Source organism: Opisthocomus hoazin, chromosome 4 (genome assembly GCF_030867145.1).
Source record: "Opisthocomus hoazin isolate bOpiHoa1 chromosome 4, bOpiHoa1.hap1, whole genome shotgun sequence".
NCBI classification, from domain to species: Eukaryota; Metazoa; Chordata; class Aves; order Opisthocomiformes; family Opisthocomidae; genus Opisthocomus; species Opisthocomus hoazin.
The window spans coordinates 76226385-76247084 of record NC_134417.1 but is presented as its reverse complement, the minus strand read 5'-3'; the positions used below and the strand labels follow the sequence as shown (position 1 = coordinate 76247084).

General features: G+C 41.2%; 1 protein-coding gene across 1 annotated transcript; it reads right to left on the bottom strand.

Annotated features, from left to right (window-relative positions):
• Positions 1–619: 619 nt before the first annotated feature.
• LOC104339036 (uncharacterized) lies at positions 620–13441 on the bottom strand. Its single transcript, XM_009945165.2, has 7 exons — positions 13369–13441; positions 12856–12924; positions 11615–11768; positions 9665–9825; positions 6851–7054; positions 6566–6747; positions 620–6275 (listed from the first exon to the last, which is right to left on the bottom strand). The coding sequence occupies exons 2-7, from the start codon at positions 12914–12916 to the stop codon at positions 717–719; spliced, it is 6321 nt and encodes a 2106-aa protein (XP_009943467.2). The 5' UTR covers positions 12917–12924; positions 13369–13441; the 3' UTR covers positions 620–716.
• Between the last annotated feature and the right edge of the window lie 7259 nt (positions 13442–20700).

Below are 20700 nucleotides of genomic sequence, written 5' to 3'. Positions count from 1 at the left end.
GATAAAGAGCAGATGAGGGAAAAAAATTAAAATAAGACAAAAATGCACTTTAAGTTTTGCTTTTTAAACTTTTTTACTATTCTTGTTTATTTGGGCTTTCATAAAAGTTGGTTAATTAATAAATAAAAACAGCTGCTTTACTGTATGCTTTGCAACTTGATATTTTTGCAGACATAAGAAAAAATTAAGATTAATTTTTTGAGAAGAAACCTTTGAAATTCACAACATCCAGAAGTCATTCAAAAAGATGCCCATATTTGTACACATTTGATAATTTAAAAAAACCCCAATACATTAAGAATATAATAACGACAAAAATTGTGATAATTGTATGTTGCTTTGCATGTACACTTATCATTTCAAAGTACAAATATACCATTTTCATCAAGACTTTAATAATGTTTAAAAAAATGCAACGTGCATTGAGCATACAAATTTACCAAATGAAATTGTATATGTATTAACCCACCTATTTCCAGTTCAAAATATTGAAAAATGAAGGTAAAAAGTATTGAAAGTAACAAGTCAAACACTCGACTGAAATTAACACAGCCCGTGCAATGGCAGAAGAACCTCATGTGGGTTTTTCTGGGTCAATGCAGGAGAGCACTTTCAGCGTCACCAGATGTTCTACCCTGTCTGCAATGACATATTCTGAGATACAACAAAGGGTCCAGGTATCTTCAAAGTTACACAGTTCCAGAGTGAGAAGAATCCTATAGCCAGCTCCCATTTTCTGCACTTCCAGCTGCAGCATTTTTTTTCTCAACTATTCCATTTGCATCGTTTCTTTCTTCTAAAACTACTACTAAACTTGACAGGGTTGTGTGAGGATCAAGCAGTTTCAGAAGAGGTATGTCCACCTTTCTCTCTCGGAAGACACGGTTCTGAATTGTCATTGCTAACATAGAGTCTATGCCCAATGATGAAAGTGTTGTATTCATGGTTAGTTCATCTGGGCTCAATCCGGTGAGGTCACTCATCAGTGAGCTGATATAGTCTTCAGACTTGATTAAGGCAGTATCCTGAACTTGAGTTTCCTCAGAGGTTTCAATCTTGTTCCTGAATTCTTCTGACATAAGTGATACAAAGCGACTTCTGAGTGAAATAATCCGAGAAAAAACATGATGCAATAAAGCTTGAAAGTTTAATTTGGCGACAACTTGCTGTGGGTTATTCATAAGTAAACTCTTCCTGAGATACTCATGAATTTCATGCACTTGCAGAATGTCTATGCCCTTGGACTCCAGAATGTTCTGAATATGGTTTTGATTGAGCAGTATGCCAAGATTCAAAGCACCCCAGTTAATGGATTGGCCTGAAAGCCCACAGTTCCTCCTGTAGAGGCAGAAGATATCCAAGAAAGAGTTTGCAGCTGCATAGTTTGCTTGGGTGGAATTTCCCAGAAAGGAAGTAATAGAAGAGTAGCACACAAAGTAGTCAAGATCTTGGCCTCTGGTAGCCCAATGAAGATTTAGGGTCCCTGCTACTTTTGGGCTCAGCACTTTCTGAAAGTCAGCCAAGGTCAGAACTTCAAGATGGCCATCGTGTAAAACAACCGCACTTTGAAATACACCTTTGATTGGACTCCCTGCAAAGATGTTCAAAATGGCCTGGAAAGCTTTCTCAACATCAGTGGTCAAAGTAACATCACACTGCACAAACACTATTTTGCTCCCTTTATGCTGCTGCCACAAAGCCTTCATCTCTTCTTGCTTCTCATTGCTTGGAATTTTCCTGGAGAGTATTGCAATACCCCCTCCTCCATTCTCAGCTATGAATTTCACTGTTTCAAAGCCAAGTCCAGTGAGCCCCCCGACTACTACATAAACAGCATTCTGCTTAAACAACTTCTTCTGGGATTCATAAAATGGTATATCTGAAAGCATGGTGATGTCCTTCTGCCTTCTCAGTACAGCAAGTGGGACAGATTTGCAGGTAAAATAGGACATCACAGAGTTCATTCTTTCAAAGTTCTCAGTCTGCTGAAAAACAGAACCTGATAGACATCTAAACTTTTTCATATCCATGGAACTGATCCACATGTGCAGAGTCTTTTGCAGTTCCTTTAGAGATGCTTTCCGGAAAATGCTGGTAAGTGTCAGGATATGAAATCTGATATTATCATAATCAATTCCATAGACATTCTGCATCCATTCAGACTGTCGATTGCCACACACTATCACCACATCTTTAAGAAAGTACATGTGGTCCAGATCCTCTTGAGACAGTCTGTTCACTGGAGGAAGAACAACAAGGGCATTGCACAAGTTTATATATTGGAAGTTATCAGGACTGGGCCTCGCAAGTACCGTTCTCCAACCTATCTCTTCTGCTGCCGCAGAAAGAACATGGCACAAAACTGACGATGGCTCTGCAGAAATAATACCCAATGTTCTGCCGTGTTTCCCCTTGGGTAACCTCTGACAGAAGATTTCCCACGCAATGATAAAGTATGACACACAAGGGACGTTCTGAAAGCATGGCAATTTCTTTACACTGAAACAAACTGTTCCTGGAATCCGAACTCTGGATGACGCAGCAGCTGGATAACATGAAACCACACGATCTCCCACTTTAACTTTCTTCACATCAATGCCTGTTGCTGTTACTGTGCCACTGAAATCAAGAGCTAAAAGTTCATGTTTGTCTACTGCTTGTGAGTTCCAGTACAGTGTATTACCAAAGTTATGACTAGAAACACTAATGGGAAAATAATCTTCTGAGTGGAGACATATTTTATCCACTTGAATTTCAACACTCTCTTTGTCAAGCTGAGTAGCAGTGCCGTTGGATAATTCAGCAGACAATTCTTTTGCTGTGTACGGATCAGAAGTGTACAAAGCGAATGTTTCTGACTTCTGGAGGGATCTTACGGGTTGGCTGTAATCTGCATCTACAAAAGGTGTGTGTCTGATTTCAGCCACATAAGTTCTTCCTTGGCTGATGTAAACTTCCGGATAGTCTACATCTTTGTACTTGACAAGAACATCTGCTAGCACTGAGATGTCCAGGGAACTGGAAGAGCTGAGGTCAATCAGCTGAAAAGTGATTTCTGGAACTTCAATGACACAAGTTCTGGTCATGCCATACAATGCAAACCCACAGTTAATGTGGTCTACGTTTCTTTCTGTTGTTCTGTAGGTGATAACTCTGACTGAACAGCGGGATGTTTTCTCTCTTAATGCCACAATAACTTGGCGATAGGCTTCACAACACTTCGCCAATTGGTCGACCACTTTGCTTGGGAAATCTTCATTTAACTTTTGAATTCCCCACATGAACAGAATTTCATCATAATCCTCAACCTCTGTTCTCATTATATTCTGTGTGTGGCCTTCCATGAGGGTTTCCCAGTCTTCATACATAACATATCTCGAATCAGGATGCAAATATTTTCTGAGCTGCTTAGCGATCCCAAATTTGTCAGCAAACACTAGGACTCTGGGCATAGCCCCCAGATGTCCAATCATCTGTGAAGGAGAGACTTCTTTCCACTTGTTTTCAAACATGAACTCATTGTCTCTGGAAGATGCTTGCTTCATGAAAGTGATGGCAACACGCTTGAGTTCAGCCAAAACAGAGCCACGCCTGTCCATAAAGCACCCACACACCTCTAGGAAGTTCCCAACGGATTTGCTTGTTCTCATATATATCATCATATCTTCCTCCAGCGGTCGGAGCAACACCAGGCTGCCTATCCCTGAGGGAAAGCCAGCTCTGGACTCCAACGTCCTTGAGGTCATGACAGCGGTCATCTGCAGAAAACAGTCAAGCAGCACGGGATGGATACAGTAGTTGTACATCTCTCTGATGGTCTCCTTGTTCACCTTTATGCTTGTTATAGCTTCCTTTAGTTCCTTGTAATAATGCACATCACTGAGCTGCCTGAATATGGAACCATACTGAAAGCCAACCTGAGACAGTGCTTCATAAACCTCCTCTCTGCTAATCACTGACCTGCATCTTTGATAGATGTCTTGGAAGGAGATGGTGCTTTCTTCCACCACAGCTTCAGGCCTCTTTGTGACTTGGCCTGCAGCATAAACTGCGTTGGAGGAAGAGAGTATCTCAAAGGTTGTCACTGCTTTTTGAGGACTGAGCTTGATACTCAAGACTTGGGAACTTTGTGTGAGAACACATGGTGCAGAAAAACTGATACTCATCTGGCAAGCACTCAGAGGCACTTTAGGATTTGAGCTGTTCATCACAGAGGCCAGAGCAAGCTCCACATAAAAAGCACCAGGGACTAAAGCCACACCATTGTTCTTGTGCTCATATAAGTACGATGTCGTGTCCTGAGACAGAAGGCAGCCAAACTCTATGTTGTCACTGTTGATGCCATAAACCAAAGGATGACTGGAGCTGATGCCTCTTCGGTTTGGTTGCAGATGGATATCCAGATAGGCCATGAGTTTTTTGCGATCAAATTGATACCGCGGAATGGCCTCTGGAATGCTTTGATACCCATTATAAAAGTGCTGCCAGTTGGGATTATATCCCAGTTCAAACAGATTTCCTACCAGAGTGAGGAGTGTCTGATACTCTGCATCAGTTTGCAAAGAAGAGAATACCTTTGTGTCTTTTCCTAAAGTTTCCTTTATGCTTCGGTGCAATGCTCGGTGAGGACTTATTTCCACAAACACCACATTTTCCCTGTCTCTAGCTGCAGTTTTGATGGCTTGAGTGAAAGCAACAGGCTCACGAGTATGCCGGGCCCAGAATTTGCCCTGAGCAAAATCCTTTTCAGAAGCAGCTGCCCCAGTCAACGTTGAAATCACTTCAATTTCCCCCTTCTGTTTTTCTAAGGGCTGTATGTTCTCTTCCAATTGCCCAAGTATCATATCCATGCTGGGGCTGTGGTACGCAGCTCGGACATTTAAAACATGAAGAAAGATGTTTCTCTGGCAGAAAGCTTGAGCTAAGTCTCTCTGGACAGCATCTACAGAGTCTGAATTCCCAGACAAGGTGCAGGAAACTGGGCTGTTGAAAGCTGCAATGCACACCTTACCCGAGTAGGGTTGCAGGTGTTCAGCAATCTCTTGAACAGGGATGTTTCCAACCACCAGCATTCTGCCACTGGCAGTCTTTGCCTGTAGCCAGCTCCGGTGATAAATCAATTTGACTGCATCTACCAGGGAAAGGTACCCAGCAAAATGTGCAGCAGCAACTTCCCCTATTGAGTGGCCAACAGCAGCAACTGGCTTAATGCCCCAGTGTTTCAGAAGGGAAGCTAAGGCAACCTGCAGTGTAAAAAGCAAGGGCTGGGAAAGCTCCGGATTCAGCAAATCCTTTGGGCTGTGACCTCTTGCTGGCAGGAGGCTAATGGGAGCATGTTTCTGAAAAAGCGCTTCTATTTCCCTACACTTGTCTCTGAACACTGGCTCTGAGCTCAGTAGTGCCTCACTGAACTCCTTCAGCGTTACGCCATTGCCACAGAACACAAACACCAGCTGTGGTTCCACCTTTGACATAGCAAGTTCAGTGCTCGCTGCCGACATAACCTCTTGCTGCAAGTGTTGGAGAGAATTTGTCACGAATGCTTTTCGGTACCTATAGCCGGCATGGCTTCTTCTGCAGGCAGACGTATAGGCCAGGCTTGGGAGAGTTACGGAGTTTCTTGTCCTCAGCTGGTCAGCTGTATCGGCCATTGTCATCTGAAGGGACTTAGCTGATGCTGCTGACAGCAGAACTAATTCAAGGGGCCTTTTAAAGGCAGGAAGAGGCTCTAGCTGCTTAACCTGCCTGACAACAATGTGAGCATTGGTTCCTCCAAATCCAAAGCAGTTGATGCCAGCTACTCTTCCATACTCGCTGGATTCTTCCCAGGGCTCTACAGCTGTGGGAATTGCCAGGTTTAATTTCTCTGTATCAATGCTGCTCACCTCCTTTGAGTAATGCAAGGATGGAACAATCTTTCCATGATGCATCATCAGAAGCACTTTGATTAACCCTGCTGCTCCAGCAGCTGATTCAGTGTGGCCAATATTTCCTTTCACTGAACCAATTTTCAGAATGGAAACTTGTGTAGACCTGTTTTTACAAATAACATTACATAGGCTTTCAGCTTCAGTAGGATCTCCAGCAGCAGTTCCTGTACCGTGTGCTTCAATGTACTGCACAACTGAGGGATCAACACGAGTTCCATAAATGCTATGCAGTAACTTCTCTTGCTCTATTTGAGATGGTCTTGTGATAGGAGTCACGGACCTACCGTTCTGATTTACTGCACTGATGTTTATAACACCCCAGATTTTGCTGTAGTCTTCCTTTGCCTGTTTCATAAAAAGGTAAAATTATCTTTAATAATCTCATGCTTTCTCTGTATAGGAGAAAACATAATAAAACACCAAAACCAAGAACAGATGGGGTACAGTACTAACTTTTAAATGCGTGATCCCTTCCCCATGGCAGGGGAAGTGCACAAATGCTTACTGCTTAATAAATGCTTCATCAGTCCTAAGCTTGAATTGGAAAATCTTTTCTAGAGTAATTATTAGAACTGAATATGCAAAATTCAGGTAAGCAACCAGTCTTCTTTTACGCTGCTTCCAAGCAAGCTTACCTTTTTCAGTGGTTTAAGGAAAACAACACCACAGCCTTCTCCCCTTCCATAGCCATCTGCCTTTTTGGAGAAGGGTTTGCTTATTCCCTCTGGAGAGATCATTTTTGCTTTACTAAGAGACACAAACGTGCGGGGATCTATTATGCAGTTCACTCCACCACAGATTGCTGCCTCACAATCTCCTGGAGTAGAAGAGAAACATACTCATGTTGAGATGTCCAGGATGACAGACAGAAACAGTAGCAATCCTAATTTCATTGCCCAGTATCTCTTCAGTCCCATTACCTGATTTAATTGCTCGCAAGGCGTAGTGCAGAGCAAAAAGAAAAGACGAACATGCAGTGTCAAAAGCCAGTGATGGTCCAGTCAGATTAAATGTGAATGAGACCCTGTTAGCAGCAATACTCATTGCTGTTCCGGTACCATCATAATGATTTATTTCCCTCACTTCTCTGCTTGTTACAATTTCATAGTCTCGATTCATAAGACCTGTAAAAATATCAAATATGTGGCACGTTAACCCAAGCAAACAAAAGGGATGTACAGCTCTAAACCTGATAGTGTGTTTTGCTTCTCTGTTTTAAAGGTAAACTACATGGCTTCAGTGCTCCTATGTTAAACTTTGCTTCAATGCAAGTCAAAGGCAAAAATCCCAGCAATTCCCCTGGACCCAACTTACACAAGCATGCCTAACACTTGAAATTTCTACCTGCACAGTAAATGACGGGCCTTTCCTGATGGCTTAGCTTATTGTATGATGTAGTTAAGCTCTGTGTAGCCTGCTTGGACCCCTGTATCTCAATTTGAGAGTGGTTGTTTTGGTTTCACCATGGGAATATATATTAAGCAGTTACGATGAGGGTAGCTGGAATATAAATATACAGGACATTAGCTTCAGTTCCTCAGGTGTTCCACGATACAGGTCACAGCATAAGCTACATCCAATGCTTTTTATTTATCTTTGGTTTGCTCACTGTGATCCAGTAAGCAAGGCAGATATAGAAAAGAAGGACAGGGCCCGTGAAAAGAGTTGTGTCCTCTTTCAGAGAACACATATGCTTGAAATACAGTGATCCCCAACTCCACAGGCATGTGTGGAAAATGCAGTACATCTATTCAGAGAGCAAAGGATAGTCTCCTCTGTGAAAGAAGAGCATGTTTCAGACTAAAAGTTAATCTAATGAGTTTGCCCCTATAGTACATCAGCCTAACTATCCCAGAAAACTCCTCTTAAAAGACACAGATTACATCAGCAAAAACGTGCTGTTATTCTAGCTCCTTGACAAAACGGAATGGAATGGAATGGAATGGAATGGAATGGAATGGAATGGAATGGAATGGAATGGAATGGAATGGAATGGAATGGAATGGAGGGGAATAGCAGAATAGAATAGAATAGAATAGAATAGAATAGAATAGAATAGAATAGAATAGAATAGAATAGAATAGAATAGAATAGAATAGAATAGAATAGAATAGAATAGTTCAGTTCAGCTGGAAGGGACCTACAACGATCATCTAGTACAAATGCCTGACCAATTCAGGGCTGACCAAAAATTAAAACATGTTACTAAGGACATTGTCCAAATGCCTCTTAAACACTGACAGGCTTGGGGCATCGACCTCCTCTCTAGGGAGCCAGTGTTTGACCACTCTTACTCTAAATAAACGCTTCGTAATGTCAAGTCCGAACCTTCTCTGATGCAGCTTTGAAACATTCCCACACGTCCTGTCACAGGATCCCAGTGAGAAGAGCTCAGCACCTCCCTCTCTGCTTCCCCTCCTCTGGAAGCTGTTGAGAGCAATGAGGTCACCCCTCAGCCTCCTGTTCTTCAAACTAGAGGAACCCAGAGTCCTCAGCCACTCCTCATAAGACATGCCCTCCAGCCCTTCCACCAGCTTTGTTGCCCTCCTCTGAATGCCTCCTTTTTACATTGTTGGGCCCAGAACTGCACAGAATACTCAAGGTGAGGCTGCACCAGTGCTAAGTACAGCCGGATAATCATCTCTTCTGACCATCATGTTATACCGTATTCAACGCACTGGACCCCTTTCTGCAGGGCTGCTTTTCAGCTACTCCTCTCCCAGTTTATAATTGTGTCCAGTGGTACTCCATCCCAGGTGCAGAACCCAGCATTTGTTCTTGTTAAATTTCATGCCATTGAGGATTGCACAATGCTCCAACGTATCTCAATCCCTCTGCAAGGCCTCTTGTCCCTTGAGGGAGTCAACAGCACCTCCGAATTTAGTATCATCAGCAAGTTTACTAATGGTGCATTCAATTTCTGCATCCAGATTATTGATAAAAATATTGAACAGAACTGACCCTAGAATTGAGCCCTGAGGAATGCTGCTGGTGACTGGTTACTGGCCAGATGTAATCCCATTAACTACAACCCTTTGAGCCCTTGCCCTTCAGCCAGTTCTTCATCCAGCACATGGCCATCTCACAGCTGGACTTCTCCAGAAGGATACTGTGACTCAAAAGCCTTACTGAAATTCAGAAAATCTCCATCCACCGCCTTTGCTTCATCTGCTAGGCAGTTGACCTTATTGTAGAAGGAGGTGAGATTACACAGAACTTTCCCTTTGTGAACCCGTATTGATTGTGCCTGATGACTGCATTGTCCTTTGAACGTCTTTCCACAGCACCCAGTATAATCTTCTCCATAACTTTTCCAGGTACTGAGATAAACAGTTGGACAAGTGCACCTTGGTAGCATATGAATATCTACGTGAGGATTTCTGCTGCTTTAAAAGGATCTCAACCCCCACAACACCTTAATTACAGTGGAAGAAAGTGTCGGCCTGGCTTGAGAGCATCGTTCCTGGGAAGGGGTGGGCTGGGGAGGCAGTTTAACTGTTTCGTGCTTCAACTTCAGTGCCTGAAGACACTAAGAGGGCACCTAAAATAGATACATGAATTATATAAGGAACTTCTGGAGTAGCCTAGTAATCCTTCGTAAAAATAACCATCAGTGCCATAGCACAGTAGCCTTAGATCTCCAGCGCTAGATACATATGTAAAGTTTATGAAGCAGTGCTCCAATCTTTGTGAGGTTCAAATGGACATTTTTCACCACGAAATTTTCATCTTACCAATAAAAACACCTGTTCTGGTGCCACTGACAGCTTCTACGGGGACTCCCGCATCCTCCAGGGCTTTGTAGGTGCATTCTATGAGTAACTTCTGTTGCGGATCCATGCGTTCAGCTTCCATATTATTAATCCCAAACAGGTGGTTGTCAAATGAGTTAAATCTAAAATACACAGACCAGAAAAAAGTACAATATATAGACAACAGGCATTTACTTCTAGACTCAAAGTACACATTTTTTGCAATTTCATGAAAAGCAAAGCAGTAACTGATGTTTAGGCCACAATTCCTATTTATGAAATTCAGAAGAAAATGTTTACAGGCGAAGGATGTTTTATGTCCCACCACAAAATATGTATTTTCATCAATGATTCTGCATTTCAGAGTTATGAGCCCACTCCTAGAAATTTTTTTTCACATGGTTATCCCACTAGTACCAACAGGGCTCCTCAGATTATGAAAATTTGCAGAATGAGGCTCCTTCTGCTGTAATGTGGTCTTAGTCAATAAGTTTTAAACAAATATTGTCTTCTAAATTATTTTAAGGCAATATAGACCAAAGCTTTATAATTTAAAACAAATAGGTAGACGATCAGCTCAGATGTTTCCAAGAGAAACACATACTTCTCTAATAACAAATTAAAAATGTTTTATGTGTATATGTATGTGTGTTTATGTTTAAAAAAATCTTCAGAGCAGGCTCACACTTGCAAAAGATCAAGCCCAGGCTAATCTTGTATCCCAAGATCAGATTTGCGTGGCCTTCTATCATTTCTTGATTTCAGTGGAGAAATCAATATCTAACATGTGACTAATCACTGAAGTAATTGTGGGTCCTATGATTCAAACCTGCTAAGTATTATTCTCAGGAGGCAATAAGGTTGCTTCTGTGCATGCTAACTTCTTGTTTGAATAAAGGTCTGCAGCCTGAGGAATTAAGGTGAATGTGGATTAAAAATAAAAGACGCTTATGTTGATCTTACTGTAATTTTCTCTTCTTCACATTACTCATACCCCCTGTACAGGTGTACCCATATCTCTGGGGTAATTTGACATGAGACATGAGGACACAAGTGATGGGATGCATACTGTAGTTTGCTCCTCCAGGATTTCTCTTTATACTTAGTATCTTTACCTGGCACTTGTACATACATAATCCCTCAGTATTATGGAGGAGTGTCTCAGAATAAAGAAAAAGTTTCTTTCTTTAAGATGTGACAGTATGAGCCTAGAGAAAATCAAGATTATTATGAAATTATGGATAGTTTGGGTTTACAAGCAAGCAGAAAACTAAAATCAAGCAAAGATCCACTTCTTGACTATCTGACAAAACCAGACTTTCTTACTTTGTCACTAAATTGTCACAGCTGCACATGAATTAGAGCTACTTGTCCCCACAAGTACAGGATTAGGTCCTGAGGTCCAGCAAAGCTGGCTAACCCTTAGGCTGAAACTGGAGGAGACTTACCAGGCAGTTCTTACAGCTCAGAGTTCATTCTCCACCACTTTCCTCCACAGTCTGTAGTAGGGGGACAGTACGAATTATTTGGCAGGCTGGAGCCCACCTTAGATCCAGTGTATGCCCCCTCATGCATAATGCACATGTAGTTCTGTATACCCAAAATGCAGACACTGCCGTCACATGGCAGGTGACATCTCAACATATGATGGGTATGTATGTATATGTTCGACTATGTAATTAAAGGTCATATGTGTTCCCCGCCAGGTATGTATGTGCTTAATATGGCCTGCAACTAAATTTTCTCACTGAATTCGCACACCAGGAATTCCTGCAGTTTGACAAGTTCCTGCATGTTCATCATGTGAGATAAAAGAAAGCCGGTTCCTAGGTCCCATTTACAAGCTCTCCCTTTGGCTTTCACCCTCTGAAAGGCTGGACACGTTAGTCTAAGTACAAAAAATTCGGTGGCACCACATAGTAATAGACTCACTCATTGAGAAGAGCAGCTCGCGTTGTACATATTTTTCCTGGCTTGTTATCATCTGGATCATACCACTCTTTGGCATTAAATCTCTCGGGAGGGATTTCTACTGTGCAGTTTTTGCCTTCCTTCAGGACTTTCCAGAAATTGTCAATTCCATCACCTGTTGTACAAAGGTTTTAAAGTAGATTAAATTATATGCTCCCCCTCCCCATGCAGACTCGGAAATGCACACTCAGTTGCAATGAACTCCCACGTATAAATCTAGGTCGCTCAAGCAGGATCACCAGAGAAAGAAATTATCATTTCTTTGGTGAAAGGAAAATGGACAAGCATGACTGATCGCTTCACTGCTTGCCTGAAAGCAAATGAACCCCACAAAATCCTTAACCTTCTGCTACCCCCATTTCCCTACCATCTCCTTGCATCTACTATATACATGCATCATGTCCTTAATGACCAAAGGAAATGAAGAAAAACGTTTCTGAAGAGAATCCCTTTACTGGCATGTCTGGACAAACAAATGGCTTGCACCAAAGTAGCAGTGAATGCTTGTGCAAGAGACTGCTGCTACGTATTTAGTAGCGCTTTACTAGATTCAGAACCACTCATGTTTGTTCACAGTTAGCTATGGGCCCCATAGTTATCATTGTACTACATAAACCTGTTGAATCTTGGACAAAGTGAAGCCAGGAACTGAAATGTGGTGAGGGCAAGAAAGAAAACAAGGAAAGGGAGAGACTAGCATGGCCATCTTTAGGGCTGAACGTCCACTTGCAAGGACTGAACTGTATTCTGCTCCCTGGACTACTATACTGTAATAAAGCAGGAAGATTTCTTTTAGTAAGACCCAACCTATCTATATTACAGGCAGACCTGGTGATATTCACAGGCCCCCGATCTGTCCTGTCCCTACAGATGCACAGTCCTGCAACAATGCAGAACCATCTGGCCAGTGCACATGCAGAAAGCTCAAATCATCCCAGGCCCATCCAGTTTGTGTGTTTCCTGTGTGCAGCTCAGTGCCCTGCCCACAGCCAGCACTGCAGGTATGTCTGTCAGAGGACAAATTTTAACCAATTGGTTTCCACCACATCATGACCTTCTAGAAAGATCCTACAAGTAGCAAAGCATCAAAGCCTACAGAAGTAAGGGAGGAATGTGTTGTTTTCCTCCATTTCAACATTAATAAATGACTATGCTTTCCAATGTTTACTCAGCAGCCTGCTTTGTTTTTACCCAAAACTCACCTCCAGGAAAGTTGCATCCTATTCCCACAATAGCAATTTCATCTGCAGTCTCGATCTCCATCTCCTGGGCTGCACAATACAGGTGTAAGTGTCAGCCAGTTCAAACAATTACGCATTTATCATTAAACAAATATTAGGTTAAGGGTGAACTTCCTACAAATGCACATACCTGTTCAAAGCTTGCTTAATCTTGAATAATCTATTACGGGTTGTGATGAGAAACAACACTCCCCACAGGTGACCAGAGCTGCGCGGTATTTTCCTTGTCTCTACTTTTAGAGGAAAAGCCCTGACTAATTCCCTGAACTCCCTCTTTCACAGACACTTCCTTTTTACTGTTAGCCGCTGCTACTCCCGCCACCAGCTGATCTGCTCTTGAGCGTCTCCGTAGAACAGTCCTGCTTCACTTCTTGCATACAGAATTGAATTGTGCATTGACCAAGGCACACTGTCAACTCTGTCACCTCTATCCTACTCACAGAGCAGATCTCCCAAACAGACTCTGCAAATTACCAGTTAAAATCAGACCACCTAAACAGGCAACAGATGATCAAGTAGCTGAAGGAACAAAAGCTGAGTCTTCCACACCCTGGAAAAGAATGCAAAGAAAAACCTTATTCAGAGCTCTGCTTTGCTGGATCCCAAGGCTGCTCAGCTTCTATTTAAATTGCCTTCCTCTGTACCCAGAGGTTATCGCCCGTAGGTTACGCTCAAAGCCACCAACAGCTACGAGATCTCTCTCTTCCCAACAGTGCCCAGTCTCCAGGTAGCTCCACTACAGCCATACAAACAACTGAACTTTCACCTCATTTGCAGCTTCATATGGAAAGCTTTTTGTTGTGAAGCAAATCAAAATAAAACGTGATTTTTTTCAACAAATTAGACAGCAAAGAACAAAATTGTTTGGGATGAAATTAAATAGCTCAGTATAGAATTTAAAGCTTTTTTTTTTCCTTAATTCTGGGAAGGGAACTTGTGAGATAAAAAACAGTTCAATTCATTAGAAGTCACTAGGATGCGCACCTCAGAACCCTTCAGTCCTCCTGGATTTGCTTCAACCCACAAAGAGGAGAAGATTCATGTTGAAAGGGAGTTTTGGGGATTCTTGGCAGCAGTGATAGATTCTCATCTCAGTAATACCACAGTAGGTCCCAAAGAGCCCTTCTCAGCTATTGACTGACAGCAGTGAAGCAAAGATGAGTCTGTTTTACTGCCCCACTCATAATTTATAGTTACCATTTCTTGGAGGTTTGATTTGAAACATGAAATTAAAAATGACTGCTCAGATTCACACTTTGAAAAATTTATTTCATGCTTCCATTCACTAAGAGAAAGTTAACAGGCCGCTTAGCAAACATAAGGAGACCAGAATCAGGTTTTGTATGAGTAAATTCTATTTTACCAATAATACAAATTCTAAAATGCTGTATAAATTGTTCTCTTTTAGTTCTTTCAAAATTGTCTATGATTTGTATGGTTTTTCTATTTCATATTTTAATTTAATTGCTAACCTAACACTGCAAAGCCCAACATAGATACTTTTATCACAAAGGTACTTTTAAGCATTGTTCCTAAGTTAACACTTACATAGCATATAATAGAAAACTAAAAACCTTCTGATTTTAACATAACATATGCCTTTGGCATCTATAGAGTTATCCAGTGAGCTATGTAACTCTTACCTTATATCATCCCAGCAGGGTGTACTAATAGGCTGAGTCTGTGGAAGTCATTTATATAGAATTCTGTGAGGTTTCTCATTCAAACACGCATGCTAAAATGTGATGAAAATGGTAACGCCTTTCCAAGGGAAAAAAGCAAATGAGTCAGGTGATTAGTCAATAGCCCCAGCTAAAGTTCAAAATCACTTCCCCGAAGCAGTAAATTCTTGATGAAATCAGGTTTTATACCACAATAAGAGTAAAATCTCTGTCTTACCTAACTTCTTATAGTAAGCAAAACAATAAATTGGAGATAACCTTGCCATCAAATAGTCCATAAAAATTTTATTACAAGACTCTGTCTTTAAAGTAACAACGCAATTTGGTTTGCTCTTTGTATCAACAAATCTGAACCAGCCTATAAGTCCCATCTACTTGTTGGAGGCACCATTTGTGAAAGCTAAGCACAAACTCTCTGTAAACTTAAAACTTAAGTTTCATGTTTGCTTCCACAGCTGCATTCTTTTACCAAGCAGGAGCATTTAAATATGCAAGCACAAAAAGCCTTGTCAAAAGACAAATAGTCCCAAAATATTTCTGAGTCCACCAGGACATTAAAAGCAATATTGAGCTTTCTTTCTAAAACCTGCCATCATCTTAAAAGCAAAACAAATGGCAGGATATCCAGAAGCAGCCTCTGAAGGGATCAAGTCCAGTAGTATCTGCTAGATGTCTTTTTAACCCTCCATCATCTGATTTCACTCCAACAACCCAAACTCATCTTTCTCCTCTTCTGACTTTGTAATGCAAACACAGTGTTGCATGAGCCAGAAGAGTTCATATATAGTTAACGTTTTCCTTGGATGTGGGACCCAATGCTTTCCAAAAAGACAGCAAAAAGACACTGTGCTGAAAGAAGTTTATTCTGCCACTGAATGGCTCTGTAGCCTGCTCTGAAAAGCTCAAATTCTGCTCTCCATTTCATAACTGTAAATCTCAGCCACTCGCTTTTCTGAATTCTGAGGTGATTGGGAGTTATTTAATGACCTCTTTAACTAAAATAATCCATTTTCGTGATGTCATTACTAGGCTGATGCACAAGATGGCCAGTCTGAAGCTGACTTGAGTATCCCTGTATTTTACATGTGTCTAAAGCGCACTAGTGTCAGTGCTAGTACCATTAACATCTCCTGGCAGAGCAGAATGTGAGTTCATCAGGGGAACTAGGAATGCACTGTGGAACCTCCATTACATTTTCACAGTTACCATCTGAAAGCAATAAAAGCTAAGCCACATTTTGAGGTATTGGTTAGGTATTGGAAAGAATATTGAAATGAATCCTGCACAACTGTGGCCATTAATTTCAATGCAAGTTAAACCAATGTGAACACCAGTCACCCAAACACAATATGAGCAATACCAACACTAGTGCAGTACTAACTAAGAAAATGCTGTTAACATAATTGGTTCGAAACATAAGACTGGTTTACGGTTATCACTGTGTTGCCTGGGTGTTGATGACTTGCACTAGTCTCATCACAGCTGGAGTATACTCATAAACTCAAAGTAAAGCAATGATTGCTCAATCCTTCTGAGCAACGCCAATAACAGAAACATGAACTAAGTATGGAAGCACATGTAGCAATAATGGATTGAGTCTACTATTATTGACATAGGCAGTCTATTTATAACCAAATTTTAAGAAGTTGGTTTGTCATCAAGTGTATTACACATTTCACCTGTATTTAAAAGTTAAAAGTTCAGAATAGAAACAACAAAGACCTGTCATATGGGAAGCACCACATTTGCTATGTCTCCCATGTCATCATGCTGCCCACCTCTGAACCAAACCTTTGGTTTGTTCTAACCAAATCTATGTCTGATAATTCCAAAAGGAGAAATAAAATATGTGTGCCTTTCCCCAGGTTTTCAAACCAACAATTACACCCTGCCAAGACTCAGAGCTAGGAAAATAGCTATTCATTTGCCTAGTCTTCATTATTTCAATCAAATTTTTCCTGTCTTGTGGTGGCAAAACATGCATGAGTGAAGTTCCTGTAGGACTGGATGGATTTCAGAGAAAAAGCAAAAAAGAAAGTAATTTGAAAGCTTTTTAGTTCCAAGTAGATATTAGGATAAAAATACTTGTAGGTTCCCGCCTTTCATCAGGACACAAGAAAGATTACTATGCAAATCACTACAAGTTGTTTCTTCACTGAAGCAATGCTCTGACCATCTAGAACGTGGCGACACAAATACCTCATTCTGCATTACCATGAATACCTAGTAAGAAAAGGCACTGGCTCTTGGTCAAACCATTTTTTAATAAGTCAAATATCAAAAATTAGCTTCGTACATAATGATAATTAACGGGTATTTATGTGTGTTGAGGTTTAACCTGTCAGCCAGCAATGAGGACGAGACAGCCACTTGCTCCCCCCTCCACTTTCTCCCCAGTGGGATAGGGAGGAGAAAGGACAAAACGTAAAACTCATGGGTTGAGATAAAGACAGTTTAATAAAACAACAAAGGAAAACATGAATACTAATACTACTGCTAATAATACTGAATATACAAAACAAACAATACACAATGCAATATTTTTTCTCACTGCCTAACGACCAATTGCATAGCCAGTCCCCAAGTAGCAATCGTGGAATATGGAACTCGCAGGTTTCGCAAATTTCACAGAACTCCTGAAAAAAGACTGAAGGTACAGAAAAGTTTGAACTCCAGAGAAAAAAAGGATAGTTGAAACTCCCAGAGAAGAGGATTCCTGCCCCTCAGCTAACCCTCATTCCTAAACTGAGCATGATATGTATGTTATGGAATACTTCCATTGGCCAGTTTGGGCTAGCTGCCTGGCTGTCCTCCCAGCTCTTGTACACCTCCTTATTAGCTGAATATGGAAAACTGAAAAAAGTCCTTGATTTCTTGGCAACAACTAAAAACATCAGTGTTAACATTCTTCTCGTATTAAATCCAAAACACAACAGCTACTGGGAGGAAAATTAACTCTATCCAAGCCGAAACCAAGACAATGAGTCATTGAATGAGGGAGCAGTATTTACAATTTTCATTCTACATCTATAAAGTTTTCCAGTATATTATTGTTATTGCTGTTGTTGTTATTGTTATAGCATTGATAATGACACCAAGCAAGCAGGGCTCTGCTATGCCAGGAGCTATACTAATTCATGGAGAGACAAAGGACCTCACTACAAAGAGTAATGTGTGTGACAACACTTAGTTCCTTTTATTAGTTTCCAGTGATCTGCACTATGGAGCTAGTCAGGAGGAACAGAAGGATGAGGAATAATAGTTTCTGGCATCTAAATTATTTGTCTTGGATTTTATTTTTTTTCCACTTTAACAGTAATCTCATCTATGATTGCAAAAACCTTCTATATGACAGTAAATGACACAAAGCTGTCTGCATGACTTGTTGAAAGGCTGAAACAATAAAGTCTCCAGGCCCTGCCCCTTTCAGTCTAACTGTGGACAGTCTGGTGCCACTGCTGATAATTTGAACATGGACAAAAGCAACTTTTTTCCTGATGATCAACAGGTAGAAGAGAAGAAATGAGATCATAGTATGAAGGTGTATTCCTAATTTTCCTAAAACGTGGATGATAAGGAAAGGACAGAGCACAAGAAGATTGCTCTTCATTTCCTAGAGGAATCTGGAAGCTATGTGCATTCCGTAAACTCTGAACCTCTGAAGGTCACTGGGTTGTACTGACAGAAATAGTCACAGTAGAACAAAAATGGCCCTTAAATTAATACAGGTTTTGTGCATCAGACAAACTCTGTTGCTCCAGGTCATAGTAACAGTCCTATTATATATACTTTTCTCAAACATATGAAGATGATATTGCTATTAATGGTCATAATCATAAGGAATGTGAATATGAAGCACTAGAAACTAAGCAGGAAACTTTTACATTTTGTCTATATATCCAATGTTCCCCAAGTCTTGAAAGACCAGGATCAGCATCTGCCCTGAACTAAGGATACTGAAACTGAAGACATTATTCCAAGACTATCAAAAGGAATCAGAAAATGCTTGAGGTTGGAAAGGACCTCTGGAGATCCTCTGGTCCAATCTCTTTGCTCAAGCAGGGACACCTAAAGCGTCTTTCCCAGGACCATGTCTAGATGGCTTTTTAATATCTCTGAGGAGGGGCACTCCAGAACCTCCCTTCAGGTATTTATATGCATTGGTAAGATACCCCCTGAGCCTTCTCTGGTCCAGGCTGAACAGTCCCAGCTATCTCAGCTTCCCCATGTTTAAGAGATGCTCCAGTCTGTGAATCATCTTCATGGCCCTTTGCTGGACTCCCTTCAGTATGTCCATGTCTCTCTTTTACTGGTAAGCCCAGAACTGGACACAGCACCCAGGGTATGGCCTCACCAGTGCTGAGTAGCGGGGAAGGATCACCTGCCTTGATCCGATGGCAATGCTTTGTCTAATGCAGTCCAGGATACCACTGGCCTTCTTTACCCTAAGAGCACATTGCTGGCTCATGAATAGGGTTCATCTCATTTAACCTGAGCTACCTAAATGTTAGGCACACAGCCTATGCTAGCCTTCTAGTTTTCTTCTTCAAAGACAACAGATAAAAAGCCTGCAGCGTGAAAATAAGATCAATTTAGAAGGTTAGGCACATAGCCTATGCTAGCCATCTAGTTTTCTTCTTCAAAGACAACAGATAAAAAGCCTGCAGTGTGAAAATAAGATCAATTTAGATGGTTAGGCACATAGCCTATGCTAGCCATCTAGTCTTCTTCTTCAAAGACAACAGATAAAAAGCCTGCTGTGGGAAAATGACATCAATTTAGATGGTTAGACAAATCCACTTTCACTGATGAATGCAGTAAAAGAATAATTTCCCTATACCTACTCAATATTCTTTTTTTATATATGCAGGGATGCCATTAATTCTTTTTGCCATACACTTAATCTCAAATTTGAAATAAACCGGTTATCTAACAAGACTACCAGTTTCCTTTTCAGAATCACAGCTTTTTGGAAAGAAATACCACATCCTGTCAAAATCCCCAATTTTCTCTGTTCCTGATTCATGACATTGTATTTAGCTATTTTAAAATGTTTCCTGAAAATTCTACTATTGAGTAAGAGCATCTGATAGCAAGGCTTGAATTGAGGTGTTTAAACTGTGGTTTTTTTTTTTATATAGCACATAACTGTGCATAAATAGGCATACTTAAAAACAGAAAGTGAAACTAGCCTTGAACAATTGGGAAAAGCCATATGTAGCCTTTACAGTAAATGAAAAAAAGCATTTTCATAGAATCATAGAATGCCAGGTTGGAAGGGACCTCGAGGATCATCTGGGCCAACCTTTCTTGAAAAAAACACAGTCTAAACAAGATGGCCCGGCACCTTGTCCAGCTGAATCTTAGAAGTGTCCAGTGTTGGGGAGTCCACCACTTTCCTGGGGAGATTATTCCAATGGCTGATTGTTCCCATTGTGAAAAAATTTCCTCTTGTATTCGATCAGAATCTCCCCAGGAGGAACCTGTACCACATCACCCCTCGTCTTTTCCATGTGACTCCTTGTAAAAAGGGAGTCTCCATCCTCTTTGTAGCCACCCTTTAAATACTGGAACACGGTGACAAGATCTTCCCTAAGCCTTCTTTTCTCAAGGCTGAACAAACCCAGTTCTCTCAGCTTTTCCACATATGGCAGGCTTCCCAGTTCTTTAATCATCTTTTTGGCCCTCCTCTGACCCTCTCCAGCCTGTCCATGTCTTTTGGGCATATAGTGGATCAAAACTGAACACAGTATTCCAGGTGTGGCGTGACAAGCACTGAGTAGAGTGGGATAATGACTTCTTTATCTCTGCTGTTGATGCCCTTGTTGATGCAACCCAGCATCCTGTTGGCTTTCTTTGCCACAGCAGCACACTGTTCACTCACATCAAGCTTGTTGTCTGCCAGGACCCCCAGCTCCCTTTCCAAAGAGCTGCTCCCCAGCTGGGTATATCCCAGTCTATGCTGCACTCCTGGATTATATTTTCCCAGGTGCAAGACCTTACACTTCTTCTTGTGGAACTTCATAAGTTTCTTATTAGCCCACTCTTCCAGCCTATCCAAGTCTTCCTGCAGGGTGGTTCTCTCTTCCAAAGTGTCCACTTTCCAGCTTAGTTTGGTACCATC